This window comes from Macaca mulatta, chromosome 19, assembly GCF_049350105.2.
Source record: "Macaca mulatta isolate MMU2019108-1 chromosome 19, T2T-MMU8v2.0, whole genome shotgun sequence".
In the NCBI taxonomy this organism is placed as follows: Eukaryota; Metazoa; Chordata; class Mammalia; order Primates; family Cercopithecidae; genus Macaca; species Macaca mulatta.
The window spans coordinates 23,350,319-23,375,479 of NC_133424.1; the positions used below are offsets into that span (position 1 = coordinate 23,350,319).

Below are 25,161 nucleotides of genomic sequence, written 5' to 3' on the forward strand. Positions count from 1 at the left end.
ACTTTTTTCTCTCAATATAATTTTTCTCAGAACAAGAGCTGTTTTTCTCTCGAATGCATTGCGTGTCTGTTTCAGAAACCCTATTAGTATCCAATGGTATCTGTGAAAGATGTGGGCTGTCACAGTGAGAACTCTGAGAGCTATCTCTATCTGGAGTCATGCTAAAACCCAGCAGTATTTTTTCATGTCACCATTATAAATAAAAACTCAGGCTGAAACACTGCTCCTTTTTCTATTATTGTGAAGGTGCAATTCTACCCAGGAGGTCTGCAGACTCTCCTCCTGCTGCTCAGGCTTCACTCTCTGATGTGGCACCGGAGTGCTGCTGTGGCAATTGGGATTCAACTAAGATGTGAGTTTCCAACTGTGAGCCCTGTGCTGTGGGCCGTGCCTCAGTGGCAGATGGTAGGGGTCAAGAGAATACACTAGCCACCAGGAGAGGGAAACAGGAGTGCTCAAGCCCAATGCTCGGGAAGTAGAGAGCTATTACTTTAAAATTTAAATAGCAAAAAATTGGGGCTTTATTTGGGCCACTTTCTTTATACTGTGGCTTCTGATGTCTACACCTGAACTTAGAAGAGTCGTCATTATTATTTGTATTTATTTTAGCCTGCTAAGAATACTTTACTTTTTTTTTATTTGAGACAGAGTCTCGCTCTGTCACCCAGGCTGGAGTCCAGTGGCGCGATCTTGGCTCACGGCAAGCTCCTCCTCCCGGGTTCATGCTATTCTCCTGCCTCAGGTTTCTGAGTCGCCGGGACCACAGGCGCCTGCCACCACGCCCAGCTAATTTTTTTTTTTTTTTTTTGTATTTTTAGTAGAGACAGGTTTCACCGTGTTAGTCAGGATGGTCTCGATTTCCTGACCTTGTGGTCCACCCACCTCAGCCTCCCAAAGTGCTGGGATTCTAGGCGTGAGCCACCGCACCTGGCCAGAATACTTACTTTTCTTCTAAAAAAGTTATTCTAGATAACCTTAAGGGATTTTTAAAAATTGCTTATTAGCATATAATATAAAATTTGCAGGGCAGTGGCAAAAAAGATTAAAATTATACAAACTCAGACTTAGGTTTACTTAAGTAAGCTTTAAAAAAATGAACTGACAATACCCCCCAGTGGCACAGAGAACTTAATTGTACATCGGCTGTACACTCTGCCCCAGCCCTGTGCATATTCACCCTTTTTAGAGTCCTTATTTATGTTTGGCTCTACCCTGGCGTCTTGCCTCACAGAACTGATTAGAAGAGATCAGAGTTTTGGGTCATGAATCCTGTTGCCTTTTTAGAGCTGCTGCTCAACATTTTCTGCAACCCAACAGATAAATGGGAAATATAAAGTATGTATTATAGGATCTTACTTTTCAAATTTTTTATTAAACCCAGTGCTTGCAGAAACATTATTTAGCAACTTGTTTTCTGTTCCTGCAGATCTAGTAGTTGATTTACAAGTCCCAAGAAAGTAAGTATAAACACAATAAAAATTTATCTAAATTGCATTAAACTCTTTCCATCTGTATCTCTTTCATCTGTCTATATTTACCTTTTATTCTTTGCATTTTTTGAAAAAATCAATGACATATCAACAGAAATAGACATAATAATGCTGGGTCCTTTAAAGCCTTGGAATTATTGAACACGTAGTATCGACTCACAGGGTGTTATTAGGATTAAACCACATAATGTGCTATCACAGTGCTCTGTAACATCCTATTGAGCACATAGTACCTGCTTAATAAACATTGCATTAGTACATGTGCACATGTTGTTTTCCAAATGCAGACTTACTCAGAAATTGCTACCTTCTGTTTTCTCTGTAAACTTTAGAGTCAGCAAAGAGTATAATACTTTAGAATGAAGAATGATTGTCTTCATTTGTACCAGAAGTATTTGTGTTGTGACAACAGTGCTGGGTTATCAGCCCAGGCTTCTAATGAGTGTCACCTGGCCATTTTGCAGAACTCTCTTTACTTGTGCCCTGTCCATGGATTCTGTTTATTGTTCTGGTGGAAGCCACCATGTTATTTTAATTAAGTGGTTCATGTGACTCTAAGGTGAGGTCAGAATCAAGTATGAGGAATTCAAAATACATTCATGAGAGTTAAGTTTCCATCTTTGCATTAAAGGGTGGTTCAAGAACCCGTTCTGTTTGGATTTGGTAGGGACAGGACAGCGTGGCCCATATTTCCAGTACTGTAGTGGAAATTGCTGGTGCCTGTGTCAGGGGATGGCTCCTGAGGACAAAATAAAAGTGTATTTTTATCTCTGTGGAGCTACTCATTGTTTCTCAATCTCTTCTCCTATAAAGGACAGAAATGGGTGGAGTTTCTCTGTCTTGGTTCTTCTGCCTGTGGATGTGGTGACAGCAGGTAGACCTGTGGTGCTGACACTTTTAAAGGCATGTTCTCAAGATGCAGGTATAATTTGCCCAGAGAATTTTATCTGAGAAATAATCCTAGAGAAGGAGGAGAAAGAGGAAAAAATGGCCTTTTTTTTTTTTTTCAGCTAAATATGTCTCAGATCAAGATCTGTGTCCACTCTGCTTCCTCCAGGAAACAAGTTTGGTACTTGCAAACCTGTACTTCTCTACTTGTGTTTTTCCTCCCTAATGAGTTTGTCTTAACTACTTTAAAAAATTCTTACAATAATCAAAGTCTCTGAAAAATATATTTTTCTATATACCAGAGCCTTCTCTACATTATGGCTTCTTATATGCCATGCAGAAATCTCACTATGAATTTATAATCTGCAATATTAAAAGTGTCCCTTTGTGGCTGTTGAACATGGGAAGGTGTAGATACTCCAAATTCCTGTTGGGGAAAACCTGGGGTTTTTAGTGAAGACAGAGAACATGTAATGTTGAGGTTTCATCTGTGTTCTTTATTATGTCTATGCAGTACAGGATTAAGAAAATACCCATTGAAGCAGTATGGTATTTATTACCCAGAAAATTATAAAAAATTTGATAGGAGATAACTGCTCTTTACAGTGCTAAAGAAAGACTATTTAAAATCACTATTAAAAATTACAGAACATGGGAGATACCTGTATCTTGAACTTTCCATAAAACTAATGTTTCCTTATGGTTAAATTCAGACTATAATTTACCTTTCAGGGGGCAGTATCTCAGCAGTAATGCTGTGTCCTTCTGGGTGCATCAGGACATTATAAAAGTTTGTTCTAGTGTAGTTGATGTTAATAAATCACTTAGTTGATAAGCTCTCTGATACATGTTGTACTATAGAATTAATTATTTTTCTCTTCATTGTTAAGTATCTTTATGCAGCTGATGGGAACAAACCACCACATTTAATCTGGCAGCTGCCCTTCTTTCTTAGGTTTCCTTTGCATTTGTCTGTTTTTGGAAAATGAAGGCTCTCATCTTTATTTACAAACCAGAAAAACACAGGGTCATTCAATTACTGGATATTTGACAAAATAGTCTTTTTGGGTCAAAAACATTGGCATACTGATGAGCTTGTTAAAAATTCAGCAACTCAGACTTTATCCCTGATCTTCTGAAAAAAAAAAAAATCTGCATTAACAGGATCTCCAGCTTATTGTACACATAAAAATTTGAGTGATAGCTTCTAACTCAACATGTCTATTCCATCTGAATAATATACAAAAGTATGTCCATCTGAAAAATACACACAATTCTTTTTTTTTTTTTTTTTTTTTTTGTGATAGAGTTTCACTCTTGTTGTCCAGGCTGGAGGGCAATGGTGCGATCTCAGCTCACCGCAACCTCCGCCTCCTGAATTCAAACGATTTTCCTGCCTCAGCCTCCCAAGTAGCTAGAATTACAAGCACAAAGCACCATGCCCAGCTAATTTTGTGTTTTTAGTAGGGACGGGGTTTCTCCATGTTGGTCAGACTGGTCTCAAACTCCCGACCTCAGGTGATCTGCCCGCCTCTGCCTCCCAAAGTGCTGGGATTACAGGCATGAGCTACCATGCCCGGCACACGATTAATTCTGTATGATGTAAATGTAGCACTCAAAATTGTACATGTTAGTGTTTATGCCCTCAATTTTATACTTTATTGTCCAGAAAAATACACTATATACACTGGTGTTATGGATCTTATAACACTTTGTTTTCTCAGAGTTAGAGAATACATTAGAGAATATTTCTAGTTGAAAACTATTTTATTGAATTATTTCAGTCACTCTTAGAAGTCAGAACCAGCTCTGTTTACTCTCTCCATTTTACGTTGAGTCAAATTAAAAATTATGCCCATGACCACTTGGTAAATAAGTGTGTTTGTGTGTGTTTTCCAGGGATCATTGACATTTCGGGATGTGGCCATAGAATTCTCTGTGGAGGAGTGGCAATGCCTGGACACTGCACAGCAGAATTTATATAGGAATGTGATGTTAGAGAACTACAGAAACCTGGTCTTCCTGGGTGAGAATAACTTTAATATGCAATTCCTAGTATACGCGATAGGTTTCATTTTGCTGCGGACTTTATTGGCCTGAACAAAGGAGGTTGAATGCAGGAATAAAGACAAAGACGGCACCAGGGGACTCCTTGCTTCTAGTGAACAAGGGCTGTGAACTTCTATAGCTCTTCATATTTATTGAGTAAAGGAGATAGGGAGAAGGGGTCAAGTTGTGGTCAGCTGCTTGACTTAGTGACTGTATTCTTTGAACAGTACTTTCCAGATGTTCCAGTAGTTAACCTCAAGGAGCATGGCACCAGGGAGTGACTGTCCTCAGTGTACCTTCTGGCGGCATGAGCAGAAGCAAGTTTGCCCACATTCTGCATTCATGATAAACAATTTGCCGTTTGATTCATTCAAGTCCAGTGGAATGCTGAGTTGGTCACAGCCCTCAGGCTTTCGGCTCCCAACAGCATTGCTCTTTTTTTTTTTTTTTTTGAGACGGAGTCTGACTCTGTCGCCCAGCCTGGAGTGCAGTGGACGGATCTCAGCTCACTGCAAGCTTCGCCTCCTGGGTTCACGCCATTCTCCTGCCTCAGCCTCCCGAGTAGCTGGGACTACAGGCGCCGCCACCTCGCCCGGCTAATTTTTTGTATTTTTTTAGTAGAGACGGGGTTTCACCAGGTTAGCCAGGATGGTCTTTATCTCCTGACCTCGAGATCCGCCCGTCTCGGCCTCTCAAAGTGCTGAGATTACAGGCTTGAGCCACCGCGCCCGGCCAGCATTGCTCTTTTGTATAATTTCTTTTTGGTAATTTATGCTTCAGATTTCTGTTTTCAAGAAAATCACAGGGAGTTTTCCATAGAGAAAAAAATTTCAAGATGTTTCATCTTGACCTGAACTTACCACATTCTTGAGCTCCTCTCTGTCCTTCACTTTAGATTAATGGTAATTTCAAAATTTTACTGGCATAAAATATTATTGCTCACACTTTAAAATCTAATTACCACCACCAATTTTTAATTCAGTAGTACCAGGTGATAAAAGTAAGAACCCATAAAATTAGAGTATTTTCTGAATATTTAGAAATTTCTGTTGTAATTTAGTATTTTGGGATAAATGTATTAGAATATTGTGTTAAATCCTCTTTACTGAGCACATTATTAAGTTGTTAATTGGAGAATATGAGCAAGAGGCATGTTACTTATTTTTAATAAAACAGGTATTGCTGTCCCTAAGCCAGACCTGATCATTTTTCTGGAGCAAGGAAAAGAGCCCTGGAATATGAAGAGACATGAGATGGCAGAAGAACCCCCAGGTAGGTGAGAGTGAATACAACAGATAACGTGGATGACAGGTCCAAAGTCAAGAAGAAAGCAAGTCCCTAAAGTGATATGGGAAGCAGTGTTCCAAAAGAAATAGTTTCTGGAAAGCCTAATTTTTATTTTTATTTTTAAATTTTCTCTCACACAGGGGCATCTTCTCTCTTTTGCTTTTAAAATATCTAAGAATTCTTCTTTCCCTTCAGTAATCTTCCTTCAAGTTTACAGTGACAGCCAAAGTACTGTTCATGGCATACAAGAGAGTGTGCAACCTGAGTTTTTTCGTTTTTGTTTTTGTGGACACACAGATGTTTGCATAATTTTAAGACACTCCACGTTAGACTATCTTTTAAGTTCTCTTTTTCCATCATCTCTGAAATGTGTGAGAGTAGTGATTTCTGTATTATTGGGTGTTTTTTGTTCATTTTTCTGCACATTTCATCCTGTTTTTATTATAGTCTTGAAATATAGTTTGAAATTATAAAGTATGATGTCCTTCTGCTTTTTTCTTTTTCTTCAAGATTGCTTTGGCTATTCACAGTTTCTTGTAGTTTCAGGTAAATGTTATGATTGTATTTTTCATTACTGTGAAAAAAAACCACTGGAATATTGATAGAAAGTGTATTGAATCTAGAGATCACTTTGGATAATATGGTGTTTTAGCATTTATTCTTTGAATCGATAGAGAAAATATATTTAAATTTATTTGTGTTCTCTCATTTTTCATTGATAAATCTTTCACTTGAAAAGTTTTTCAGTTCCTCGGTTAAATTTGTCCTCAGATATTTATTATTTTAGTGCTATTTTAAATAAGATTGTTTTCTTCCTCTATTTTATCAGATAGTTTAAGTGTATGGAATCATAACTTGTATGTTAATTTTATATTTTGCTAATTTACTGAGTGTATTTATTAGTTTTAAAAGGTTTTAATGTACTGTTCATGGTTTTCTTGTAGAGAACATTGCATGATCTACAAGCAGCAATGTTTTACTTGTCTTCAATTTCAATGACTTTAAAAATTTTTTGACTAATTTTTCTTCCACATACATCAAGTGCCGTGTTAAAATAGAAGCTTTGACGATGGGCACAATATACTTTTGCGTTGGTGTCTCAATTTGAAGGAGCAAACACCTCAAAGTTTTGATAAACTGGTTTCAGAGGGTAAAAATCTTCCTTTCTTGGGCCCCCAGGGTGATAGAATGCCCTCTGGGTTTGTAGTAGAGCGGGGGGTTGTAGCTTGGTCACAAGGCTGCTGGCTCTGCACTAGGGTCAGCTTATCATAAAGGACTTGGGTAGTTGTAATTCCCATTTTACTTTTGGACACAGTGAATATCCTTCAGGACTTTGCTCAGTAGGATAGATGCTAGGGCAGGTTTCTGCAGTCAGGACTGCATATGGTGGGCTTTATATTAGGATGTGGATTAGTATGGCTTGTACTGAGTACCAGAGAGGATTTCTGAGTCACTGTGGGTTTCTACATAGGCAGAACTGGCGATGAACTGTGGCTTAGGAAGCTGGAACTGAGTCATGGAACTGTTATTGGGACCAAGGTCTGCAGGCCTGCCAGCTTGGCTCTAAATGGGTATCTCTCCAGGCTTCTGGAAGACCAAGACCTCTCACAGACTGTGGCTGGGAGAAGTTTGGGATGCTTACAGAGTAAGTTCAAAATTCTCAGTGGGATGGAGTTGGGTGGGACATTTTCTGGTCTGTAGTCAAGAGCAGGGGTCCTGTAGTTTGCCACCTAAATGAAAGCTTGCCTTCTGAAAAGGGTGCTCCTCAATCTTGGGCTCAGCAAAGTTTCACAATTCCCTCCCTGGATCTCAAAGCTCTCTTAAAGGCACTTATTTCTGAGATGGGGTCTCACTGCATAACCCAGGTTGGTCGTAATATTTTGGCCTGAAGCAGTTCTCCAACCTTACTGTACCATGTAGCTTTCATTACAGATACTAACCATGATGCCTGGTTCTCTCATTAAGACATTTTTGTCATGGATGACTGACAAACTTTCTTGCTGTTGGGGGTTAAGCAAATAGGGCACCTTTTTCTTTTTGTCTGCTTCTAAGAGTGTAAATGCTTTCTATCTATCTATCTCTTACAATCTTTGTCTTTTTGTGGCTGACATTTCATTTTGCATAACGTTATCAAGATTTATCTTTATAATTGGTAGACTGTTTTCTGGTTTTTGAAAACTGAGTGATATTCCAGTATTTTTATATTTCAAATTGTATTTACTGAATGATTTGGTGACGGAAATTTGCATTGCCTTTACCTGTTAGCTTACAGTAATAATTATTGCTATGTAAATGACTCCTCATATGACCATACATGTTAAAGTATATATATATGGGTTGCATTCTATTTCATTAGTTTAATTTTCATCCTTATACCAGATTGTTTTAATTCTGTAGCTTTGTAACGTCTTTTCAAATCAGGAACTTTAATGCCTGCAGCATTCCTTTATTATTATTATTATTTTAAGATTGATGGGAACTTTATTGCCTTTGGGGTTCGATATACTTTTGGGGTTGCTGTTTCTGTTTCTTCAAAAATACAGTGAGAAATTTGAAAAACATTTCATTAAATTTGTAGATTACATTGACCAGGATTGACCAGGATGAACATCTTTACAATATTAACTATTACAACCTTTACATAAGAGCGTGCTCGAGTGTTTTGTTAAATTCCTATGTGTGTGTATATATATATATATATATATGGTTTTTTTTTTGTTTTTGTTTTTTTTTTTTTGAGACGGAGTCTCGCTCTGTCGCCCAGGCTGGAGTGCAGTGGCGCGATCTCGGCTCACTGCAAGCTCTACCTCCCGGGTTCACGCCATTCTCCCGCCTCAGCCTCCGAGTAGCTGGGACTACAGGCGCCCGACACCACGCCCGGCTAGTTTTTTGTATTTTTAGTAGAGACGGGGTTTCACCATGTTAGCCAGGATGGTCTCGATCTCCTGACCTCGTGATCCACCCGCCTCGGCCTCCCAAAGTGCTGGGATTACAGGCTTGAGCCACCGCGCCCGTCCGATGGTTTTTTTTTTTTTTTTTTGAGACGGAGTCTTGCTCTATCTCCAGGCTGGAGTGCAGTGGCACGATCTCGGCTCACTGCAACCTCTGCCTCTGGGTTCAAGCGATTCCTTTGCCTCAGCCTCCTGAGTAGCTGGGACTACAGATGTGTGCCACCAAGCCTGGCTAGTTTTTCACATTTTAGTAGAGACAGGGTTTCACTATGTTGGTCAGAATGGTCTTGATCTCCTGACCTCGTGATCCACCTGCCTCGGCCTCCCAAAGTGCTGGGATAACAGACGTGAGCCACCATGCCTCACGTTTTTTTTTTTTTTTCCAGTTTCTGTCTATTATTGTTGTATACTTGCATTTGAGTTTAGTCATAGAAAATAATTCATAAAATTTCAGTTTTAAAAAATTTGGTAAGACTTCTTTTTTGGCCTAAGAGGTAGTCTATCAAGAAATATGTTGTATGAGCTATTGAGAAGGGTGTGTATCCTGATGTTGAGGAGTACTCTCTATACCTCTGTCAGAAATATTTGTTTTATACCACCTTTAAGTAGTCTGTTTCCTTATTAATATTCTGTTTTGATTTTTTTTTAATTATACTTTAAATTCTGGGGTACATGTGCAGAGCATACAGGTTTGTTACATAGGTATGCACATGCTCTGGTGGTTTGCTGTACCTATCAACCTGTTATCTACATTAGGTATTTTTCCTAATGTTATTCATCCACTAGCCTCCCACCCCACCACAGGCCCCGGTGTGTGATGTGCCCCTTCCTGTGTCCCTGTGTTGTCGTTGTTCAACTCCCACTTATGAGTGAGAACATGCTGTGTTTAGTTTTCTGTTCTTGTGTTAGTTTGCTGAGAATGATGGTTTCCAGCTTTATCCATGTCTCTGCAAAGGACATGAACTCATCCTTTTTTATGGCTGCATACTGTTACGTGGTGTGTATGTGCCACATTTTCTTTATCCAGTCTATTACTAATGGGCATTTGGGTGGGTTCCAAATCTTTGCTATTGTGAATAGTGCTGCAATAAATGTATGTGTACATGTGTCTTTATAGTAGAATGATTTATAATTTTTTGGGTACCCAGTAATAGAATTGCTGAGTCAAATGGTATTTCTAGTTCTGGATCCTTGAGGAATTGCCACATTTTCTTCCACAATCGCTGAACTAATTTACACTCCAACCAACAGTGTAAAAGCATTCGTACTTCTCCACATCTTCTCGAGCATCTGTTATTTCCTGACTTTTTAATGATCACCATTCTAACTGGGATGAAATGGTATCTCATTGTGGTTTTCATTTGCATTTCTCTAATGACCCGTGATGATGAGCTTTTTTTCATATGTTTGTTGGCCACACAAATATCTTTTTTTGAGAAGTATCTGTTCATATCCTTTGCCCACTTTTTGATGTTTTTTTTTTTTTTTCGTGTAAATTTGTTTAAGTTCTTTATAGATCCTGGATATTAGCCCTTTGTCAGATGGATATATTGGAAAATTTTTCTCCCATTCTGTAGGTTGCCTGTTCACTCTGATAGTTTCTTTTGCTGTACAGAAGCTCTTTAGTTTAATTAGGTCCCATTTGTCAATTTGGCTTTTGTTGCCATTGCTTTTGGTGTTTTAGTTATGAAGTCTTTGCCCATGCCTGTGTCCTGAATGGCGTTGTCCAGGTTTTCTTTTAGGGTTTTTATGGTTTGAGGTGTTACATTTAAGTCTGTAATCCATCTTGAGTTAATTTTTCTATAAGGTATAAGGAAGGGGTCCAGTTTCAGGTTTCTGAATATGGCTAGCCAGTTTTTTCAACACGATTTATTAAATAGGGAATTCTTTCCCCATTGCTTGTTTTTTTCAGGTTTGTCAAAGATCAGATGGTTGTAGATGTGTGATGTTATTTCTGAGGCCTCTGTTCTGTTCCATTGATCTGTATATCTGTTTTGATACCAGTACCATACTGTTTTGGTTACTGTAGCCTTGTAGTATAGTTTGAAGTCAGGTAGCATGATGCCTCCAGCTTTGTTCTTTTTGCTTAGGATTGTCTTGGCTATATGAGCTTTTTTTCTGGTTCCATATTAAATTCAGTTTTTTCAAAATCTGTGAAGAAAGTTAGTGGTAGCTTGATGGGGATAGCATTGAATCTATAAATCACTTTGGGCAGTATGGCCATTTTCACGATATCAGTTCTTCCTATCCATGAGCATGGAATGGTCTTCCATTTGTTTGTGTCCTCTCTCACTTTCTTGAGCAGTGGTTTGTAGTTGTCCCTGAAGAGGTCCTTCACATCCCTTGGTGGTTGTATTTCTAGGTATTTTATTCTCTTTGTAGCAATTGTGAATGGGAGCTCAGACATGATTTGACTCTCTATTTGACTCAGGCTCTCTCTCTATTATTGGTGTATAAGAATGCTTGTGATTTTTGCACATTGATTTTATATCCTGAGAGTTTGCTGAAGTTGCTTATCAGCTTAAAGAGATTTTGGGCTGAGACAATGGGGTTTTCTAAATATACAATCATGTCATTTGCAAACAGAGAGAATTTGGCTTCCTCTTTTCCTATTTGAATACCCATTATTTCTTTTTCTTGCCTGATTGCCCTCATGAGAACTTCTAATACTATGCTGAATGGGAGTGGTGAGATTTAATTTAACATCCAAGTTAAATTAATCCTCCTCACCACGGATACCCCCCTCACTTAGGTGTCCCTTGTTCACCATCCTCCATGAAATCAATATCCCGCACAAGAGTGCTACTCTCCTCGCTCCGGGCCCATAAATCGTGGGGGTAGCTATAATGAACTGTATCCGGCATCTGGTTCTTTACCTCAGGGCCATATAACTAAGATCGCCCACACGTTCCCCTTAAATAAGACATCTCGATGGATCACGGGTCTATCACCCTATTAACCAGTCACGGGAGCTCTCCATGCATTTGGTATCTTTTATCTCTGGTCTGCACGCGACCCCATTGCAGAAAGCTGGTCCCACCACAACACGTCCTGCAGAACCTGTCTTTGATTCCTAGTCCATGCCATTATTAATCGCACCTACGTTCAATGTCCTAGCCCTACATAAGTTTTACAAGGTGTTATTTAATTCATGCTTGTAGGACATACCAATAATTACCATGTAATCCATTTTCAATCACACTGCAAATAACGCAGGAAACTATCAACAAACCCCCCCCACACCCATCTCTGACTTCTTCTTCAAAAATTCACTCTTGCCAAACCCCAAAAACAAAAGCTTTCACACACCTAGCCAGAGATCGCGTTTTCATCTTTTAGGTGTGCACAACTTCAACTGCCATTTCCTCAACTAACACAACATTACTTCACTTTACCCCTCTTAACTTCATCCCACTCCTTCTCTTTCCTACTTCCTTGCTCTCATGCACTTGTTCACTACTAAATATGGGCCCTCATTGTCACAACCCGAAAGACAGCACCTCACAACTATACTTCTCTCCGTGCTTATGTAGCTTAATTCACCTAAAGCAAGACACTGAAAATGTCTAGACGGACTTGCACACCCCATGAGCAAATAGGTTTGGTCCTGGCCTTTCTATTAGCTCTTAGCAAGATTACACATGCAAGCATCCCTGCCCCAGTGAAGACACCTGATAAATCACTACGATCATATGGAGTAAGTATCAAGCACGCACAATGCAGCTCAAGACACTTTGCTCAGCCACACCCCCACGGGAGACAGCAGTGACAAACCTTTAGCAATAAATGAACGTTTAACTAAGCTATGCTACAATCTAGGGTTGGTCAATTTCGTGCCAGCCACCGCGGCCATACGATTAACCCAAGCTAATAAAAACCGGGATAAAGGGTGTTTTAGATCTAGTCAAATAAAGCTAAACTCCATCTAAATTGTAAAACCTTAGCTGATGTAAAATAAACTACGAAAGTGGCTTTAAAATTTCTGAACACACAATAGCTAAGACTCAAACTGGGATTAGAGCCCCCACTATGCTTAGCCCTAAACTTCAATAGTTAGAACAACAAAAGATTTATGGGTAGAGGTGACAAGCCTACCAAGCCTGGTGATAGCTGGTTATCCAAGGTAGAATTTTAGTTCAACCTTAAGTTTACCTGTAGAACTACCCCATCCCCCTGTAAACTTAATTGTTAGTCTAAAGAGGGACAGCTCTTCAGACATCAGGAAAAAACCTTGTATAGAGAGTAAAAAATCTGACCTCCATAGTTGGCCCAAAAGCAGCCATCAATTAAGAAAGCGTTCAAGCTCAACATCAATTATATAAAAATTCCAAACACACCACTAAACTCCTTATTCCACATTGGATTAATCTATCATTTCATAGAAGCAACAATTTTAATATAAGTAACATGAACATTTTCTCCGCCGCATAAGCCTAAATCAGACTGAAAAACTTCACCGATGCTTAACAGCCTAGCACTAACAAACAGAAACAAGTCAGTATTACTCACACTGTTAACCCGACACAGGCATGCTTTAAGGAAAGGTTAAAAAAAGTAAAAGGAACTCAGCAAACTTAACCCCGCCTGTTTACCAAAAACATCACCTCTAGCATTACCAGTATTAGAGGCACTGCCTGCCCGGTGACACATACTCAACGGCCGTGGTACCCTGACGGTGCAAAGGTAGCATAATCACTTGTTCCTTAAATGGGGACTCGCATGAATGGCATCACGAGGGTTCAACTGTCTCTTACTTTCAACCAGTGAAATTGACCTGTCCGTGAAGAGGCGGACATGAAACAATAAGACGAGAAGACCCTATGGAGCTTTAATTTATTAATGCAATCAAACCTATACAAATCCACGGACCCTTACACCACCACACCTGCATTAAAAATTTTGGTTGGGGTGACCTCGGAGCATAACTAAACCTCCGAACAGCCTACGCTAAGACTACACAAGCCAAAGCGAACCAGCACCTGTAATTGACCCAATGACTTGACCAACGGAACAAGTTACCCTAGGGATAACAGCGCAATCCTATTCCAGAGTCCATATCGACAATAGGGTTTACGACCTCGATGTTGGATCAGGACATCCTAATGGTGCAGCAGCTATCAAGGGTTCGTTTGTTCAACGATTAAAGTCCTACATGATCTGAGTTCAGACCGGAGTAATCCAGGTTGGTTTCTATCTATTCTATATTTCTCCCTGTACGAAAGGACAAGAGAAATAAGGCCCACTTCATAAAGTGCCTTCATTCCATAGGTGACCTAATCTCAATCTAACAAAATAACACCAACCCAACCCAAAAACAGGGTTTGTTAAGATGGCAGAGCCCGGCAATTGCATAAAACTTAAAACTTTACAATCAGAGGTTCAACTCCTCTTCTTAACACCATGTCAACAACAAATCTCCTACTCCTTATTATATCCGTAATGGCCGCCATAGCATTCCTCACACTCATTGAACGAAAATTACTGGGCCACATACAACTACGCAAAGGACCAAACACCATTGGCCCCTACGGGTTGCTACAACCTTTCGCTGACGCCATAAAACTATTCACGGAAGAACCCTTAAAACCTTCAATATCTACCACCATTCTCTACATTACCGCACCAGCCTTGGCCTTTTCCATTGCTCTTCTCCTATGAACTCCCCTTCCCATACCCCATCCACGAATTAACTTCAATCTAGGACTTTTATTTATTCTAGCCACATCTAGTCTAACTGTCTACTCCATTTTATGATCAGGATGGGCATCAAACTCAAACTATGCACTAATCGGAGCACTATGAGCTGTCGCCCAAACAATCTCATATGAAGTCACTCTTGCTATTATTCTCTTATCAGTCTTACTAATAAGCGGCTCATTTAATCTTCTCATACTTATCACAACACAAGAACATCTCTGACTCCTCCTACCATCATGACCCCTAGCCATAATATGATTCACCTCCACATTAGCTGAAACAAACCGAGCTCCTTTCGACCTCATAGAAGGCAAATCGGAACTAGTCTCAGGCTTTAACATTGAATATGCCACAGGCCCATTCACCCTGTTCTTCATGGCTGAGTACATAAATATCATTATAATAAATGCCCTAATAACCACAATCTTCCTAGGCACATTATACTCTATTAATTCCCCAGAACTATTTACAACGTGCTTTACCACCAAAACACTTCTTCTAACCTCATTATTTTTATGAATCCGAACAGCATATCCTCGATTCCGCCATGATCAACTTATACACTTACTATGAAAAAATTTCCTCCCACTTACACTAGCTCTTCTCATATGGTATATCTCAACACCTATTGCAATCTCCAGTATTCCTCCGCAAACCTAGAAATATGTCTGACAAAAGAGTTACTTTGATAGAGTAAATGATAGAGGCCCTAATCCTCTTATTTCTAGGATTATAGGTATCGAACCTACCCCTGAGAACCCAAATTTCTCCGTGCTACCTACCACACTCCATCCTAAGTAAGGTCAGCTAAATAAGCTATTGGGCCCATACCCCAAAAATGTTGGTTATACCCTTCCCGTACTAATTAACCCACTAGCCCACCTTTTGTCTACCTCACCATAATCACAGGCACTCTCATTACAACGCTAAGCTCACACTGATTCCTCGCCTGAGCAGGCCTAGAAATAAATATACTAGCTTTCATCCCAATTCTAATCAAAAAAACAAACTCCCGTTCTACAGAAGCCGCTATTAAATATTTCCTAATACAATCCACCGCATCTATAATCCTCATAATAGCAATTATCTCCAACAACCTACTCTCCAGATGCTGAACCACAACAGACAACATCAACCAACTTTCATCTCTAGCCATAACAACAGCCCTAGCCATAAAATTAGGAATAGCCCCCTTCCACTTTTGAATCCCAGAAGTCACCCAAGGGACATCTTTAGTTTCTGGCCTGCTCCTCCTCACATGACAAAAACTAGCTCCCATCTCAATTATATACCAAATACATTCTTCAACCAATACAGATATTCTCCTGACCCTCTCTACTCTATCTGTTATAATAGGCAGCTGAGGAGGCCTTAACCAAACACAACTACGCAAAATCATGGCATATTCTTCAATTACTCACACAGGCTGAATAATAACACTAACCTACAACCCAAATATCACAATCTATTACCTAACCATATACACTATTATGACAACTACCGCATTCCTAACTCTCAACCTAAACTCAAATACCACAACTCTTATACTATCCTGCACTTGAAACAAACTAACCTGACTAATACCATTAATATCAACCACCCTCCTATCCATGGGAGGCTTACCCCCACTAATCTGTTTCCTACCCAAATGAATTACCATTCAAGAACGTACAAAAAACAATAACTTCATCATCCCCTCCATTATAATTACCATAACCCTACTCAACTTATACTTTTATATACGCCTAATTTATACCACCTCCATAACAATACTCCCTACATCCAACAATACAAAAATAAAATGACAATTCGAAAATAGAAAACCCATACTCCTCATCCCCCCACTCATTATCCTCACCACCCTCCTCTTACCAATTTCTCCACTAACCCTAGTCATCCTCTAGAAATTTAGGTGAAGTAAGACCAAGGACCTTCAAAGCCCTCAGTAAGTTAAACCACGCTTAATTTCTGAAATATATAAGGACTGCAGATTCTACTCCACATCAAATGAATGCAAATCAATTACTTTAATTAAGCTAAGCCCTTACTAGATTAATGGGACTCAAACCCATAAAATTTTAGTTAACAGCTAAATACCCTAATCACTGGCTTTAATCTACTTCTCCCGCCGCAGGGAAAAAAGGCGGGAGAAGCCCCGGCAGAAATTAACTGCTCCCTTGAATTTGCAATTCAACATGAAAATCACCTCGGAGCTGGTAAAAAGAGAACTTTAATCTCTGTCTCTAGGTTTACAGCCTAATGCTTACTCAGCCATTCTACCCCCCTCCCCCACCTATGTTCGCCTACCGTTGGCTGTTCTCAACAAACCACAAAGATATTGGAACCCTTTACCTACTGTTCGGCACATGGGCCGGGATCATAGGCACAGCTCGAAGCCTTCTTGTTCGAGCTGAACTGGGTCAACCAGGCAGCCTATTAGGCAACGACCATATCTACAATGTTATCGTTACAGCCCATGCGTTTGTCATAATTCTCTTTATAGTTATACCCATCATAATCGGAGGTTTCGGAAACTGATTAGTACCACTAATAATTGGTGCCCCCGACATGGCTTTCCCCCGCCTAAACAATATGAGTTTTTGACTTCTCCCCACTTCCTTTCTACTGTTACTGGCATCTGCGGCAGTAGAAGCCAGTGCTGGGACAGGTTGAAGAGTTTATCCTCCTTTAGCAGGAAATTTCTCCCACCCAGGAGCTTCCGTAGATCTAACTATCTTCTCACTTCACCTAGCAGGCATCTCCTCCATCCTAGGGGCTATAAACTTCATTACCACTATTATCAACATAAAAGCCCCTGCAATATCTCAATATCAAACCCCCTTATTCATCTGGTCAGTGTTAATCACAGCCATCCTTTTACTCCTCTCTCTACCAGTACTAGCTGCTGGCATTACTATATTACTAATAGACCGTAATCTAAATACCACTTTCTTTGATCCTGCCGGAGGGGGGGGGGATCCTATCTTGTATCAACATCTATTCTGATTTTTCGGCCATCCCGAAGTCTATATCCTCATTCTACCTGGATTTGGGATAATCTCTCGTATTGTGACATATTACTCCAGAAAAAAAGAGCCATTTGGCTACATAGGTATAGTTTGAGCTATAATGTCAATCGGGTTTTTAGGCTTTATTGTATGAGCCCATCATATATTTGCAGTAGGAACAGATAGACACACGAGCCTACTTCACTTCCGCCACTATAATTATTGCAATTCCCACTGGCATTAAAGTCTTCAGCTGACTTTCCACGCTTCACGGAGGCAATATCAAATGATCTCCCGCAATACTTTGAGCTCTAGGCTTTATTTTTCTCTTTACCATAGGGGGCTTAACCGGTATCATGTTAGCAAACTCATCATTAGACATTGTACTACACGATACGTACTATGTTGTTGCACACTTTCACTATGTACTATCAATAGGAGCTGTATTTCCTCTCATAGGAGGCTTCATTCATTGATTCCCCTTATTTTCAGGCTATACTCTAGACCAAACTTATGCCAAAGCCCACTTCACCATCATATTTGTAGGTGTAAATTTAACCTTCCCACAACATTTCCTCGCCTTATCCGGAATACCCCGACGCTACTCTGACTACCCCGATGCCTATACCAGATGAAATATCTCATCCATAGGCTCCTTCATTTCCCTAGTAGCAGTAATACTAATAATCTACATAACCTGAGAAGCCTTCGCCTCAAAACGTAAAGTCTCATTAATTGAAGAGCCTCTACCAACCTAGAGTGACTGCATGGTTGCCCTCCACCCTACCATACATTTGAAGAACCAACCTACATTAAACTAAACGAAAAAGGAAAGAATTGAACCTCCTAAAACTGGTTTCAAGCCAGCCCTGTGACCTCCACAACTTTTTCAATAAGATATTAGAAAAACTATTTCATACCTTTGTCAAAGCTAAATCATAGGTTAAACCCTATATATCTTATATGGCTCACTCAGTTCAACTAGGCCTACAAGATGCTATATCCCCTATCATAGAAGAATTAATTGCTTTTCATGACCACACTTTTATAATTGTATCCTTAATTAGCTTTCTAGTCCTATATGCCCTGTCTTCAGCTCTCACAACAAAACTAACCAACACCAATATCACGGACGCCCAAGAAATAGAAAGCAATTTGAACCATCTTACCCGCAATCATTTTAATCTTAATTGCTCTTCCATCCCTGCACATCCTATATCTAACAGACGAGATCAACAACCCCTCTTTTACTATTAAATCAATTGGACACCAATGATACTGAACCTACGAATACACAGATTACGGAGGATTAATCTTTAACTCTTATATACTACACCATTGCTCTTAAACCCAAGAGACCTTCGACTTCTAGAAGTTGACAACCGAGTAGTTCTCCCAATTGAAGCCCCTGTCCGAATAATAATTACATCTCAAGACGTCCTACACTCATGAACAATTCCTACTCTAGGCCTAAAAACAGATGCAGTTCCTGGACGCCTGAATCAAACCACATTCACCGCTACACGACCAGGTGTATACTACGGACAATGCTCAGAAATCTGCGGTGCTAACCACAGCTTCATACCTATTGTCACAGAATTGATTCCACTAAAAATTTTTGAGATAGGGCCTGTATTTACCCTATAGACCCCCCCCATCTCACTCCATAACTCTCTGCAAAATATTCTCATAATACACTGTACAGCTATCCTAGCATTAACCTTTTAAGTTAAAGATCGAGAGAAATACCCTGTCTGCAGTGAAATGCCTCAACTAGATACATCCGTATGGTTTACTATCATCATAACTATACTCCCCACACTATTTCTTATTATACAATTAAAACTACTAAACACAAACTACTACCCACCTCCCCTACAAAAGAATCCCAATACACAAATGTACAATAACCCCTGACAATTGAAATGAACGAAAATCTATTTGCCCCATTTACCTCTCCAACAATCCTAGGTCAACCTGCTGCAGTACTCATCATTTTACTCCCCGCGCTACTATTTCCAACCTCCAAACACCTTATTAATAATCGACTAATTACCATCCAACAAAACCTAATCCAACTAACCCTAAAACAAATAATAATATCCCATAATACCAAAGGACAAACCTGGTCCCTAATACTAACATCTTTAATTATTTTTATCTCAATAACCAATCTTCTCGGACTTCTACCCTACTCATTTACACTCACCACCCAACTATCTATAAACCTAGCCATAGCAATTCCCCTATGAGCAGGGACAGTAATCATAGGGCTTCACTTCAAAACTAAAAGCTCTCTGGCCCACTTCCTACCACAAGGCACACCCACTCCCCTTATTCCTATACTAGTAATTATTGAAACAATCAGTCTATTTATGCAACCAGTTGCCCTAGCTGTACGCTTAACCGCCAGTATCACAGCTGGCCATCTACTAATGCACCTAATAGGAAGTGCTGCACTAACATTATCAACCATCAACCTCCCTATCACCTCACTAATCTATGCACTTCTAGTACTATTGACCATTCTAGAAATCGCAGTGGCCCTAATCCAAGCCTATGTCTTCACACTATTAATCATCCTTTATCTACGTGATAACACTTAATGACCCACCAATCTCATGCCTCTCACATAGTTAAACCTAGCCCCTGACCACTAACAGGGGCTCTCTCAGCCCTGTTAACAACATCAGGCTTAATTATATGATTTCACTTTTACTCCACCACTCTACTAATGCTAGGCCTACTAACCAACGTGTTAGCCATATACCAATGATGGCGTGACATTATTCGAGAAAGCACCTACCAAGGCCACCATACAATACCTGTCCAAAAAAGCCTTCGTTATGGAATAGTCCTTTTTATCATCTCAGAAATGCTCTTCTTCACCGGTTTCTTCTGAGCATTCTACCACTCGAGCCTTGCTCCCACCCCACACCAACAGGAATTACTCCCCTAAATCCCCTAGAAATGCCCCTTTTAAACACCTCTGTACTACTTGCATCAGGAGTTACAATCACCTGGGCCCACCACAGCCTAATAGAAAGTAATGGAAAACAAACAATCCAAGCTTTACTCATTACAATCCTACTAGGCATCTACTTCACCCTACTACAAATTTCAGAGTACTTTGAAGCGCCCTTCACTATTTCCGATGGTATCTATGGCTCAGCATTCTTTATCACCACAGGCTTCCATGGACTTCACGTCATCATCGGATCTACATTCCTTATTACCTGCCTTATCTGTCAAGTATTATACCACTTCACATCAAACCACCATTTTGGATTCGAAGCCGCTGCTTGATATTGACACTTTGTAGATGTGGTCTGATTATTCCTTTATATCTCTATCTACTGATGAGGATCCTACTCTTTTAGTATAATTAGTACAGTTGACTTCCAATCAACTAGTTTCGATACTATTCGAAAAAGAGTAATTAACCTAGCATTAGCACTGACAATTAATACCCTTCTGACCCTCCTACTAATAATTATCATATTCTGACTACCCCAACTGAACTCTTATGCAGAAAAAACCGATCCTTACGAATGTGGCTTTGACCCACTAAACCCTGCCTGCATTCCCTTCTCCATAAAATTTTTCTTAGTCGCCATTACCTTCCTACTATTTGACCTAGAAATTGCCCTACTACTACCCCTACCATGAGCTCTCCAAACAACAGATCTTCCAACCATGCCTAAATCATCAATTACACTAATTATTGTCCTAACCCTAAGCCTAGCCTACGAATGAACTCAAAAAGGACTGGATTGAACTGAATTGGTAAGTAGTTTAAACAAAACAAATGATTTTGACTCATTAGATTATGATAACCATACTAACCAAATGCCTTTCATCTATATAAGTGTTACACTAGCATTTATAATCTCACTCCTAGGTATGTTAACTTATCGCTCACATCTAATATCCTCCCTATTATGCCTAGAAGGAATATTATCATCACTGTTTATTATAAGTACTCTTATAGCTTTAAACATGCACTCCTTACTAGCTAACATTATACCCATCGCCCTACTAGTATTTGCTGCTTGCGAAGCAGCAGTCGGTCTTGCCCTACTAATCTCAATCTCTAACACATATGGTCTAGACTATATCCACAACCTAAATTTACTTCATTGTTAAAAATAGTTATCCCCACAATTATACTACTACCAACAACGTGATTTTCCAAAAATAGCATAATCTGAATTAACCTTACCGTACATAGCCTAACCATCAGTATTATCCCCTTATTATTTTTCAACCAAACCAGCAGCCATCTCCTCAACTACTCAATCCATTTATCTTCCGACCCTCTAACGACACCTCTCCTAATATTAACTGCCTGACTCCTGCCCCTTATAATTACAGCAAGCCAATATCACTTACATAGTGAATCCCCCTCACGAAAAAATTCTCTCTCTCCATGTTAATTTTCCTACAAATCTCTCTAATTCTAACATTCATAGCCACAGAACTATTCATATTTTATATTCCATTCGAAACCAGTCTCATTCCTACCCTAATCATCATCATCCGATGAGGCAGCCAAGCAGAACGCCTTAACGCAGGCACATATTTCCTATTCTATACACTAACTGGCTCTCTCCCCCTACTCATTATGTTAATCTATACCTATAATAGTTTGGGTTCACTAAACATCATGCTACTCACGCTCATGGCTCAAAAACTAACAACCACTTGATCCCACAATCTTTTGACTAGCATGCATAATAGCCTTCATAGTAAAAATACCCCTGTACGGCTTACACTTATGACTCCCCAAAGCCCATGTTGAAGCCCCCATTGCTGGATCAATAGTCCTTGCCGCAGTACTCCTAAAACTAGGTGGCTACGGCATGATACGACTCACCTCTATCCTTAACCCTACAACAGAACATATAACCTACCCCTTCCTTATACTATCCTTATGGGGCATAATCATAACAAGCTCTACCTGTCTTCGACAGACAGACCTAAAATCACTCATCACATACTCCTCCATAAGCCACATAGCCCTAGTAATCATAGCCTCCCTCATTCAAACCTCCTGAAGCTTCATTGGTGCAACTGTTCTTATAATCACCCACGGACTCACCTCATCCATATTATTTTGCCTAGCAAACTCAAACTATGAACGAACCCACAGCCGCATTATACTACTTTCCCGAGGACTCCAAATACTATTTCCATTAATAACCTTTTGATGATTTGCAGCAAACCTTACCAACATCGCCGTATCCCCTACTATTAACCTAGTAGGAGAACTCCTTGTAATAATAACCTCATTCTCCTGATCATACATCACCATTACGCTTACAGGACTTAATATGCTAATTACAGCCCTCTACTCCCTCTATATATTTACCACAACACAACGAGGAATACTTACATATCACACTACTAATATAAAACCTTCCTTTACACGAGAAAACATACTAATATTCATACACCTTTCCCCTATTATACTCCTGTCCCTTAACCCTAATGTTATTCTAGTTTTCACCTCCTGTAAATATAGTTTAGCCAAAACATTAGATTGTGGATCTAACCATAGAGGCCTGCCACTTCTTATTTACCGAGAAAGCTAGCAAGGGCTGCTAACCCATGTCTCCGTTTTTAATAAATACGGCTTTCCCAACTTTTGAAGGATTACAGTTATCCATTGGCCTTAGGAACCAAAAACATCAGTGCAACTCCAAATAAAAGTAACAACCATGTACACCTCCATTAACATAACAATCCTAACCACTCTAATTCTACCAATTGCTATTACCTTTATTAATCCCAACAAAAAGCACCTATACCCATACTACGTAAAAACAACTATGATATATTCTTTCACCATTAGCCATCTCCCCATAATCTTGTATATTCTCCTGGACCAAGAAGCAATTATCTCAAACTGACATTGAATAACAATCCAAACAGAATTAACACTAAGCTTCAAATTTGATTACTTCTCCATAATATTTATCCCAATTGCACTATTCATTACTTGATCTATTATAGAATTCTCACTATGATATATAAGTTCAGACCCAAACATTAATCAATTCTTTAAGTACCTTCTCACATTTCTCATCACCATACTAATTTTAATCACTGCCAACAACCTCTTTCAACTTTTCATTGGCTGAGAAGGCATAGGAATTATATCCTTCTTATTAATTAGCTGATGGTAGGCTCAAATAGAAGCCAACACAGCAGCCACTCAGGCAATGTTATACAACCGTATTGGCGATATCGGCTTTATCCTAAGCATAACATGGTTCATCCTACATTACAACTCATGAGACTTTCAACAAATGTTTATCCTAAACCCCAACCCAAGTCTTCTCCCACTAATAGGTATTCTCCTGGCAGCAACAGGAAAATCAGCCCAATTTGGTCTTCACTCTTGACTACCTTCCACCACAGAAGGCCCAACACCAGTCTCAGCTCTACTCCACTCCAGCACGATAGTTGTCGCCAGAGTATTCCTGCTCATCCGTTCCACCCTCTAATAGAAAATAATACATTAATCCAAAGCCTTACATTGTGCCTAGGAGCCATTACCACCATATTCATAGCAGTTTGTGCCCTAACACAAAACGATATTAAAAAAATCGTAGCCTTTTCCACCTCAAGCCAACTGGGCCTCATAATAGTTGCTATCGGCATCAACCAACCATACCTAGTGTTTCTACATATCTGCACCCATGCCTTCTTCAAAGCTATATTATTCATCTGCTCTGGATCCATTATTCATAACCTAAACAACGAACAAGACATTCGAAAAATAGGAGGGTTATTTAAAACAATACCCCTTACTTCAACCTCCCTATTTATTGGCAACTTAGCACTTGCAGGCATACCCTACCTCACAGGCTTCTACTCCAAAGACCTCATCATCAAAACCGCAAACATGTCGTATACCAACGCCTGAGCCCTATCTATCACTCTCATTGCCACATCCCTAACTAGCGCTTACAGCACCCGAACTATCTTTATAACCCTAACAGGACAATCCCGCTTCCCAACCTCAATCTATATTAACGAGAACGACCCCACCTTATTAAAACCAATCAAACGCCTCACTATCGGCAATATACTAGCAGGATTTCTTATCACCAACAATATCTCCCCTACTTCACTCCCCCAACCAACAATACCTCACCATCTAAAACTCTCAGCCCTATATCTAACCACCCTGGGCTTTCTAGTAGCCCTAGACCTTGCCCTTATAACCAACAAACTTAAAATAAACATGCCATCACACACATTTAAATTCTCCAACATATTAGGATATTACCCTATCACAATTCACCATATAACCTCCTACCAAAATCTACTTATAAGCCAAAACCTATCCTTCCTCTTACTAGACTTAACCTGACTGGAAAAATCTATAACCAAAACAATTTCACATATCCACACTACCATCTCCACCATCACAACCACCCAAAAAGGCATAATCAAACTTTACTCCCTCTCCTTTCTTATTCCCCTCATTCTAACTTTATTCCTAATAACATAATCTATTACCCCGAGTAATCTCAATAATAATGTATACACCAACAAACAACGTTCAACCAGTAACCACTACCAATCAACGTCCATAGTCATACAAAGCACCTGCACCAATAGAATCCCCTCGAACTAACCCCGACCCCTCACCCTCAAAAATCACCCAATCCCCCATACTATTAAAGTTCACCACCACCACTAAATCATCAAAATCTGTAACTCATAAAATTAAACCCACCTCCATCGCTAATCCTACCAGAAAACTCACAAAAACCTCAA

General features: G+C 39.6%; 1 protein-coding gene across 1 annotated transcript in view; it reads left to right on the plus strand.

Annotated features, from left to right (window-relative positions):
• The first annotated feature begins 2,406 nt into the window (after positions 1–2,406).
• LOC144337078 (zinc finger protein 728-like) overlaps positions 2,407–25,161 on the plus strand; it is a 41,656-nt gene continuing 18,901 nt past the window's right edge. Inside the window, exons 1-3 of the mRNA XM_077979901.1 lie at positions 2,407–2,412; positions 4,278–4,404; positions 5,604–5,699. Coding sequence (XP_077836027.1) covers positions 2,407–2,412; positions 4,278–4,404; positions 5,604–5,699 — 229 coding nt within the window. The remainder of the gene's footprint in view (positions 2,413–4,277; positions 4,405–5,603; positions 5,700–25,161) is intronic.